The following is a 9736-nucleotide window of genomic DNA, read 5'->3' as shown; positions in this document are numbered from 1 at the left end:
TGTGACAATGGGAGTGAGTCGATGGGCAGGTTCTCTGGGCTTCCATCCATGACGGGCCTGCATCTTCCTCCTGGATGTCTCTGTGGTCCTGTCCACTATGCCCAAGGAGGACATGGACAGCAGGGGGATTCCCTCTGGTGTCGCAGTGACTTCAGCCACTAGCTACCCTGCCTCCATTTAAGAACGGAGAGACCACCGTGGCCCCCAAAGGTTGAGAACCTCACGCTGCATCCCCTGCCGGTCAAGTCGCCTCATGCCCAGGCCCAAAGCAGCCAAAGCGCCCACTAAGGAGGTGAGCCTCTTCAGCCCCGCTCACTGTAAGGGTCAGAATGCAAAAAGGGACGCGGGCATCACCTGCTGACGCATGTCCCCTCCTCAGTCGTACCGTGCGCCAGATAGGGGCAGACAGCCGGGTCCCCTACAGCACCATCCCTGTGCGTCTCGGCTCGGAGTCCTGCTGGCTGTAAACCGGGCAACCAGCGCCTCGCCTGCCCTCCCAGAGCCGCCCCAAGTTCCCCTTCTAACTCCCCAACGCTACTGCCACCCGCCAACGTCCCCACCTCAGCCAGAGCCTCCTGGCCTGTCGAGCGTCCTCTTTTCCCTGGCCCCTCGATCCTCCCCACCTCTGCCCGAGCTCTCGCCCCCCAAGCACGCCCTCCCTCTCTTCCTATTCCGTGGGTCAGGCGCGCCCGAACCCGAGCCCCGCCCCGGGAGTGGCGGCCCGGGCCCGGAGTGGCGGGGCGGTGGCGCGGGCGGGGCGGCGTGCGAGGCTCGGGTTTCGGCCCGCCCCCGGCGCCGGCGTGCGCCCCGCTCCCCTCCCTCTCCTCGCCCCCCTTCTAGTCCCGGGAGCGGGGCCCAGCTGGCCGGCGCCCCGCCCCCGCGGCCGCGGCTCCGGGCGCTATAAGGGGCGGTGACCGCGGCGCGCCCTGCGCGGAGCCGGGAGCGCGATGGTTAGCCGCCGCGGAGCGGCAAGATGCTGGATGGGCCCCTGCTGGCGCGCTGGCTGGCCGCGGCCTTCGGGCTGACGCTGCTGCTCGCCACGCTGCGCCCTTCAGCCGCCTACTTCGGGTAGGTGCCCTCGGTGGCCCACGCGCACGGGACGGGCGGGGGCGGCGGGGCCCGAGCTGGGGTGCCAGGAATCCCTGCGGGCGGTGCGGGCCAGGTACTCTGGCTGAGTTGCTTCGAGCTGTTTGTTGGCCGTGCGCGCGCGTCGTTCGGTCCTCCAGTCGGTGTCCCCTTCGGGGCAGCGCGGGTAGAGAGGCGGGCGGACCCGACGGGCTTGAGCCGGGCCGCAGTCTTGCATGACCCTGGAGTCGTCGTCGTCGTGGCGAGCTCTGCTGCCACCATGCTTAGGGTACCAGGATCTGGTCCGTCCGGCTCCCTTGGGCTGCAGGGTTCTTGCCAAACGGCTGGAGCCTTCCCAGACCCTGCCGGCTCACCCCCCTTGCAGCTTTCCCCCTTTCTCTTCTCGAGAAGTTAATTTAACAATAACAAAAAAATACGTACAAAATCCAGATGTTCCTTGCACTAAGCCCCAAAGGGAGAAAAAGAAAAAAAAACACCCTTCAAGCTGGAGGAATTTATTTTTCTTGTGCTTTGCTTCTGACGCTTGCCCGGGACTCGGCCGCTGCCCCGGCTCGCGGGAGCGCGTCTGTGGGATCTGACTGGGTGCGCAGGGCCTGCCCGGAGCGTCCCACGGGGTCGCAGTCCGAATTCGCGGGTCTCTCCAGCAGCGATTTGCAGTGGTTTCGGCGTGTCTGTGGCTGTCTTTCCTTCCTTCCTTCCGTCCCCTCACCTCCTCCTTCCCCAGGTACTAGAAGTCCAGCCGACCTTTAGAGGGACCCTCGCTGCACTTTGGGCATGCTGAGGTCTAGGGTGGCACCACGCGAGGCAGCCCCCCAGGTCTTCCCGCCCTCCTTGCCTCCCGCCGTAGGCGCCGCCTTTGGGAGCCCCGTTGGCCCCCGGGTCCCAGCCCCAGTCCTGGGCGCCCTGGGCCGCTCTCTGGGCCGCCGCCCTCCTCCGGTCACCTGTTCTTCGCCCCTGGCCCGGGCGCCAGCGCGCAGCGGCCTGGCCGGCAGAGGGCCCCGTTGGTCCAGGAATCTGGCACCCACGAGGGCGGGGAGAGGCCGGCTGGGCCGAGGAGCCCTGCAGGTGTATCCTGTTCTCAAAGAAAATAAAATATTTTCATGGGAAACTTTCCTTTTGTGTTTTTCTTTCTCCCCCTTTCTTCTCCCACTATTCCTTTCTCCAGGGTCATCTTCCAGGGTCAGCTCCGTGTTTCCATTTACCGGGCCCCCACCCTCAGCCTTCTCCTGGCTCCAGCTGCGGGTCCGGCCCTGGGCCCAGGCTGGCACATCCCTGCACGCCATCTGTGCAGCCCATAGCCTCACCCCCGCCAGGGCAGGAGGGAGGGCCAGAGGATGGCCGTCTGGCCACAGGTCCACGGTGAGTCACAGTGGCCTTGTCAGCCAGCTGTGCCTTCCCTCTCTTCAGGCCCAGCGAAGGCTCTGCTCCCCAGGCTTGGGACACACCCTGGGCTTGTCTATGCTGTAGTGGCTTTGCCCTGCCTGGATCTCTCTGCTGCCTATCCAATACATGAGAGATGGACTTGGGGTTAGACTCATAGCCTTCTCTTTTTGTCACCTGTTTCTGAGCTTTGCACATCAGGGGGGAGTCAGCTCTGCTGTTTTAGTGGGGAAGGGCACATGCACTTTGTGTGGGTTTCAGCTCCTTGGCAGGGGATTAGTCTTGGCTGGAGCACGGAATAAGGGCTTCAACACCACTGCTATGGCCTGCTGTTGGACACCAAAGGACCCAAGGGGTACAAGGGGCTTTCTGAGTCCTGGCTGTAGGTGCAGCTCTTCTTGCAGCCGCCCTGCAGAAAGTCCAGAGGGCAGGTGTGCTTCCCTGGGGGACAGCCAGCTATACTGGGAACAGCTAGATGTCTGTTTGATGGACCAAGGGTGAGTGCCTCCCCAAACCAGGGAAGCTTCCTGGGTGGGGGTAGGCCAGGTGCCATTTCAATGGCTGGACTGCAGGAAGCCTTGGACCCCCCTTGAGTGGGTTCCTGAGCTGGGGATGGAAGGTGAAGTGGGGATGAGATGAGCTTTCAGCTAGGCTGTGTCTGGACTTGTGGGGGGCCTCTGCAGAGGGTACTATGTGTCCCTGCCCCTGTCCAGAAAGCAGGGAGAAGCTGCTGGGCTCTAGGGCTGTGCTCTACCCTTCCCCCTCTTGAAAGCTCTGCCTGGCACGGAGGCTCCCAGGCAAGAATGAGGCTCCAGTTACAGCCCAGGAACCTGGGGCGGAGAGGCTGGCCCCGGGGAGGGTCACGTGGGCTGACGGGCGCCCTCCCTGCCCCCTCCCTGAGTTGCAACCCAACCCTGCCCGACTGGTGCTGCCCTCTTGGCGGCCTCTGGCCACTAGGCTGGACCCCTCCCATCTTCCCCTTGGCCGGCCCTGCATCCTGGCCAGATTAGCAGGTGGCCTTTCCATCTGGTTCTCCCAGGGCCCCACACCCTTCTTGATAGAGGGGTAAGTGGGAAGGATCATGTATTGGGGTTGGGGTACAAACTCAGACTCTGACTCTGGAGGTTGCAGAGGGAGGGTAGGCCTGGATGGGTTTAGGGCTTTGAGCTTATCCCTCATCCAGGGAGGGCTCCCTGGCACTCTGCCCTCTCCATGTGGTTCTCAGGTGAAATGATGACAAAAACATCAGCGATTGTTCCCCCCACTGAGTCATTCCGGTGTTTAGAAGGGGAGCCCCAGACCCTGAATATGGACTCTGGGGCCAGGTCTGAGGACCCTCCTGGCTCAGAGGGACTAGGGCTCCCTGCTCCTTATCCCAGGCTGCCCAGCTGCCCAGAACCTTGCAGCCCTTAGGGATCCTATGCAGCAAGGGAGGTCCTCAGGGAAGTTGTTTTCTACTCTGAGGGTGCCAAGGGTGCTTCTTGCTGGTGGCCCCTTGTATCAGATAGCTTTAGGGAGCAGGATGGTGGGAAATAGGACCAACCCTGGCACCCAAAGGAACACTCTCACCACCCAGACCAGATGTCCCCAGCTGAGGCCCCAAAGCCAGATGTTAGTGCTGGAAGGGTGCTTGGAATCAGCCTGAAAACCCAGGCTGCAGGAAGGGGACCCCTCTGAATCGGGAGCCTGGTGGATATTAGGGCCAGCTGAGGCTCCCTTTTTGTTATTAGACATAATTCACATCCTGTAAAATCCACCCTTCTGGAGTGTACAGCTCAGTGGGTTTTAGTATATTCACGAGGCTGTGCAGCCCTTTCCGCTATCTCATTCCAGAACATTTTCCTCACCCCAGAAACCTCATACCCATTAAGCAGTCACTCCCCATCCCCCCCTTCCCCAGCCCCTGGCAACCACTAATCTGCTTTCTGTCTCCATGGATTTGCCTATTCTGGACATTTCATAGAAATGGAATCATACAGTATGTGGCCTTTTGTGTCTGGCTTCTTTCACTCAGCATAATGTTTTTGAGGTTCATCCATGTCATAAGCATGAATCAGTGTTTCATTCCTTCTCATGACTGAATTACATTTGACTGAATGGATATATGATGTTTTGTTTTGTTTTGTTTTAACTTGTTCATTGGTTGATGGATGTTTGGGTGGTTTCCACCTTTTGGCTATTATGAATAATGTTGCCATGAACAAGGGTGTACCCATTTTTAAATTTTTTCTTTTTTTGTGGGTATGTGTGTTTTCAATTCTTTGGGATCCATACCTAGAAACAGAATCACTATGTCATAGGGGAACTCTGCATTTAAGTTTTTGAGGAACTGCCAAACTTTTCTGAAGTTGCTGCACTATTTTACATTTCCACCAGCAACACATGAGGGTTCCTATTTCTCTACTTCCTCGCCAAAACTCATTTTCCATTTTTTTTTTTTTTTTTGATGCTGGCCATTGTAGTGGGTGCAAATGGTGCGGTTTTGTGGTTTGTATTTGCATTTATCTGAGGGCTAAAGATGTTGAGTATCTTTTCACATGCTCTTTGGCTATGTGTATAATTTCTTTGGAGTCAGTTCCTTTGCCCGTTTTTCATAGGGTTATGTGTCTTTGTTGTTGGTTGTTAGCACTTTTTACATATTCTGGATCTCTCTTTGGACTGAAGAGAACCCCGTCTCTCAACCTGTGAACTGGTGGGCACCCTGGCATATACCTTCCATGTACTGGGCTCCCCAGCCCGACAGGGTGCATCAAGCCTGGGGCTTGGCCAAGGGAAGCATGTGGCCCTGTGTCCAGGCTTGCTGGCTGCTTGGATGAGGTATGCCCCACTGGTCCCTAGAGGAGTCAGAGAAGGAGGAGTAATTACACAGAATCACCAAGCTATGTGGTGGGTTGGAGAGGCGGGGCAAGAGAGAATGGGAGATGCCTGGGGCTTGGGAGGGGCTGACAGGAAGGGGCATATCCAGAGTGATCCCTTGGCATGCCTGGGGTGGGTGCCCTGGAGTGGGTGCCCTGGACTGTGAGCAGGCTGGAGGTTTGGAACAGCTGGGAAACTCAGGCTTGGGTTTGGGCAGGTTCCCCTGGAGACCTCTTCTCCTGCCTTAGGACACCCCAGGAAGCCCCTGGGGGCCTGGTGTTTGGAGGACAGTTCACAGCATCAGGAGGGTGTGGGAAGAGAAAGGCCAGAGAGAGAAGGGCCCAGGTAGTGGTGGGCTGGTTCTGGGAGATTGTGGGGACCTCTCAGCATGGAGAGGAGAGAGTAGAGAGGTGGCCCAGGCTTCCTCCCTGGAAAGGAGGGGGTATTTCTCTGGAAACCCATGTGGCCAGCAGAGGGACCCAGGTGCCCAGCTTCCCAGCCCATGGAAGTCAGGCGGGAAGGTCCCTGGACACAGGGTCCTCAGTTCCCCCCAAGGACACCAGAAGCTGTGTCCGGCCACCACGTGGTGGGATTTGAGGTGAGCAGGAAGCAGCCACCACCTGGCTCCCTCAGCTGTGTGAGCAGATGTCTTGCCCACAGCCGGTGGCTGTCTGGACAGGGAGACAGCTGGCCTAATCTTGCCCCCAGCCCTGCCACATGCCCGCCCTGCCTCCTGCTGCCGTGATTCGGATGCCCATTCTGGGCCTGGACCCACTGGACACCAGCAGAACCAGACCCTCCGCTGGCTCCCAGGGTGGCCTGGGGCTGGGCTGTGCAAAGAGACTCTTCCCCCTAGGAAGGAATGCACCGGCACAGATTCCTCCCAGGAGGCCCGGACCCCAGGGAGGGGGCTGAGGTGATAAGGGCCCGGCCGCCTGGCTCCTCTGTGCTGGCTGCAGGAAAATGACACCTGTTGACAGGCCTCCGAACTCGGCCCTCTTAATCCCAGCCTGCCAGGCACCCGGCGCCCTTTGTGCATTGTGCTGGGCAGGCGGCAGGAGCGGCCCTGCCATGCCCACTCAGGCCAGGGCTAGAAGGAGATGCAGTTGTCGTGTCAGGGGAGCGGGGAGGCTCTTGGCACAAGCGTTCATGTGGCTGATGACTAAGCCAGGCCCCAGAACCTAGAACACAGGCCCCTCAGGGGTGCTCGCAGGCCCCAGGCTTTGTGGCTGGAAATCAACCCCTGATGGGACCAGGAGCCAGGGGTGCCATTTCTCCTATTTACCAGGGTCCACCTGGGTTGTCACTTCTTGAAAGCTCTATGATCACCCAGATCTGTCATTCTGTGCCTGATTGCTCAACACTGGGGCAGTCCAGGAGGGTTTCCCTATGGGTTCTCCTCTGAACTGTACATAGTATGTCCCTTGCCCAAAGCCTCCCTCAAGCCTGAGTCCTGCTGGGGATCCTTCTGCCCCATCTCAGGGGATCCCTCTGTCCTGCCATTGGGGTGTGTCCCTTTGCCTGCTATGGGGGTCCACAGTGCTCATTCACCTCATAGCCCAGCCCCCTGCTCTATAAGCCCCTGACTTAGGCCAGGCTGTGTCCACATGTATGGCCGGATGTGGCTCAGTAAAGGCTCAGCTGGTGGCTAAGCCACCTCATTTTCCTGTGTGTGGACAGTGGACCAGGTGTCTGATGGCCATGCTGGAACAGCCATCCAGATCCATTCATTTTCCTTCAGGGGTTAATATCCAAGCACATCTGTTGGCCGGGCTGGACAGCAGGTGGCTAGGGATGATGGTCTCTTCATGTACACCAACCTGGGTGGCACCAGGCCACCCCTGGTTCCATGACCTGAGGGCCCCAGCCCTCCCTGGAGTCCAGCCCGCCACCCTGCTGGCCCCTCCCAGCGTGGTCCTGGCTGGCCAGGTGCCGCTGCCCACAGGAGGAAACCTGGCCGCCCAGCTGGCAGCCACAGCACCTCAGGCCCAGCAGCCGGACGAGGCAATGGAAAAAGGCAAGCCGCAAGCTGCGTTTGTTTTTCTTAGCGATACCTGAGGTCGATGCAGCCAGGGGAAGTGGGCTGGAGGTCTGGCCCAGGGGGAGATGCTACTGGAACCTCTCGGAGCTGGGGGACAGCAAGGCCAACATCCTTCCCAGATAGATGAGGACAGAAGCCTTGGCCCTGAGGTCACCAGAGGGTGTGAAGGGGAGCTGAGTGGTCCCTGGGGTTCCCCATCTGTGCCACCTTGGGGAGAGCAAACTTCAGGGAGGAAGACACCCATGAGATGATGCTGGTGGTTGCCAGAGTGTCCCCTGGCCTCTTTGCCTGTCTTACCATCTGGGCAGCTGTGCAGGTCTACAGCCATCCAGGAGGGCTGTGGTCACTGGGCATAGAGGTGACCTGGCCATGCAGGCTCTTTACAGAATCTTCCACTCCCCATCTTACCCTAGGCATCCTGTGTGCAGCCTCAGTTGCCCATCTTAGGGCCCATTGTGACACTACTCCTGCTCTGAGTTTCAATGTTCACCTCTGGAAAGGAGGCAGTCATTTGGGCGGCCCTCAGGTTCTGGGGGGAACTGGGTTGGCCTCTATGGTCTAGTCTTGGGGGGTCCCCTGGGCGCTGCAGATTTAGTCAGGCAGGCTTTGCTCCAGGGGCCGCGATGGGACACAGGAGCTCACAGAGGTGGTGGGTGGGGATTTCTCTGAAGTTTAAGGATACCAGGCCTGGCAGGCAGCACCTGGGGTCTCAGGGTGGTGGAGTTTGTTGGATGCATTGATTCTCTATCCTCCAGGAACCTGGCTCCCTCCTGAGGTGGTGTGGTGAGAGCCCCCCTCTTCCACATATCTGATGTCATGGGGCACATCTGGGTCCCAGGCAACACTGCAGCCCTGAGAGACTCAGCAGATGTGCTCCGGTTGGAGGCTGTGCATAAGCTGGCCTGAGTTGTAGACTGTGGGGAGGATGGAGGGTTAAGCCCAGCACCAGTTTCCCAGCATTGGAATTTGTTTTGATTTTGTTTCACACAGAAATTCAACGCTGTCTGGGGCTGAGGTTTCGCCGGCAGGGCACTGTGGCTCCTGTAACTGCAGCCTCTTCTCTGCCCCAGCCCTGGGGAGAGCTGGGTTCCCAGGAAGGGTGGCCAGAGCTCCTGGTGGTCAGAGACCTGTCCTCTTGGGGAGAGGTCTGCCTGTATCTCTGAGGCTTCTACCTGAGGATTAGGATTGCCTAGCTGCTCTTAGGGGCCATGGTGTGTGATTGGCTGGGTCCTCAGAGGAGAAAGCTTGGTCTCTGAGCAGCTGGAGCATAACAGCATCAGGCCTGGCCCAAGGAGTGGTGAGCTGTCCCCGAAATGGCTCCCTCTGTGTTCAGCTCAGCCAGGCTCCCTGCAGGCCTGGGTGTGGTCTCTATTGAGCTTCCAAAGGGGCTGGTGCTGTCCTCTGGTCAGTTTCTGGTGCTGTCCTCTGGTCAGTTTCTGGGGCCCAGGGAGGAGGCCCGGTCACCCCAGGACCAGTAACATCTGGAAAACTGTTCTCTGTGCCATCCAGTGTGGCAGCCCCAACCATATGTCAGTGTCAGGCCTGCCATGACTTCTGCATGGCTATGACTGGGGCTGCTGGGGGCCCCAAGGGGTGTAGGCATCCTGTGCAGAAGCTGTGAGCTGGTACAGGCTGTGGACCATGGTGGGGCTACCAGTAGGTTAGAGAGGGCTTATTGTTTGAGGAGCTGAGCTGGGTTCTCCCTGTCCCATGGGCGGCACAGGCCTGGCCACATCAGTTAAACCCCTGAGTCTCAGTTCCCTTACCTTGGTGCTAAGAACATCCCTACTGGGATTTTCAGGATAGTGTGAAGATACAAGAACATTGGCGAATGTAGGTGCTCCATCTCTGGTAACAGGGCCTGGGAGACTCAGAGTCTTCTTGCTGGAAAAAAATAAGCTGAAGTTTTATTTCTGTGTATGCAAGTGTATGTATGCATGTGTGTGTGTACAACATCTAACAAATAAGTTCATGAATTCATCCTAGAAGATCTGCTATATACCTCATTGCTGAATATCTCTATGGTCACCTTTGAAGTACCCCACTTAGGAAGGTATGCACTGATACCAGTGCCTTGTCTACACTCCAAAGCAATTTTGGAACTCTTTTTCTGTATTGGCCATCAGAGCTGTCATTATACAGCACACAAAAACAACAACAATAATGAATGCCACTCAGCAAGACATCAGCATGCATTGACATGAGTACAACTGTGAGACCCTGGTATACCAAGGTTATGAAACCTTACTGAGTTGTTAGTACAGTGCTGCCAATGTAAGTTCAGGTGGCAAGTTCTTGAGCTTAATTTTCACACCTTGCATGATGATGATGCTGATGGTCATTCCAGAAAAAGAATTTCAAAATTGCTTTGAA

At 57.9% G+C, this 9736-nt stretch overlaps 1 protein-coding gene across 1 annotated transcript in view; it reads left to right on the top strand.

The window, feature by feature from the left end:
* The first annotated feature begins 888 nt into the window (after nucleotides 1-888).
* WNT9A (Wnt family member 9A) overlaps nucleotides 889-9736 on the top strand; it is a 29657-nt gene continuing 20809 nt past the window's right edge. Inside the window, exon 1 of the mRNA XM_003803191.1 lies at nucleotides 889-1068. Within this exon, the coding sequence (XP_003803239.1) occupies nucleotides 974-1068 (95 nt within the window). The 5' untranslated portion in view covers nucleotides 889-973. The remainder of the gene's footprint in view (nucleotides 1069-9736) is intronic.

This window comes from Otolemur garnettii, unplaced genomic scaffold, assembly GCF_000181295.1.
Source record: "Otolemur garnettii isolate 467f Iridium unplaced genomic scaffold, OtoGar3 scaffold00285, whole genome shotgun sequence".
Classification (NCBI taxonomy): Eukaryota; Metazoa; Chordata; class Mammalia; order Primates; family Galagidae; genus Otolemur; species Otolemur garnettii.
The sequence above is the reverse complement of the archived record's forward strand: the minus strand, read 5'-3'. Positions and strand labels throughout refer to the sequence as shown.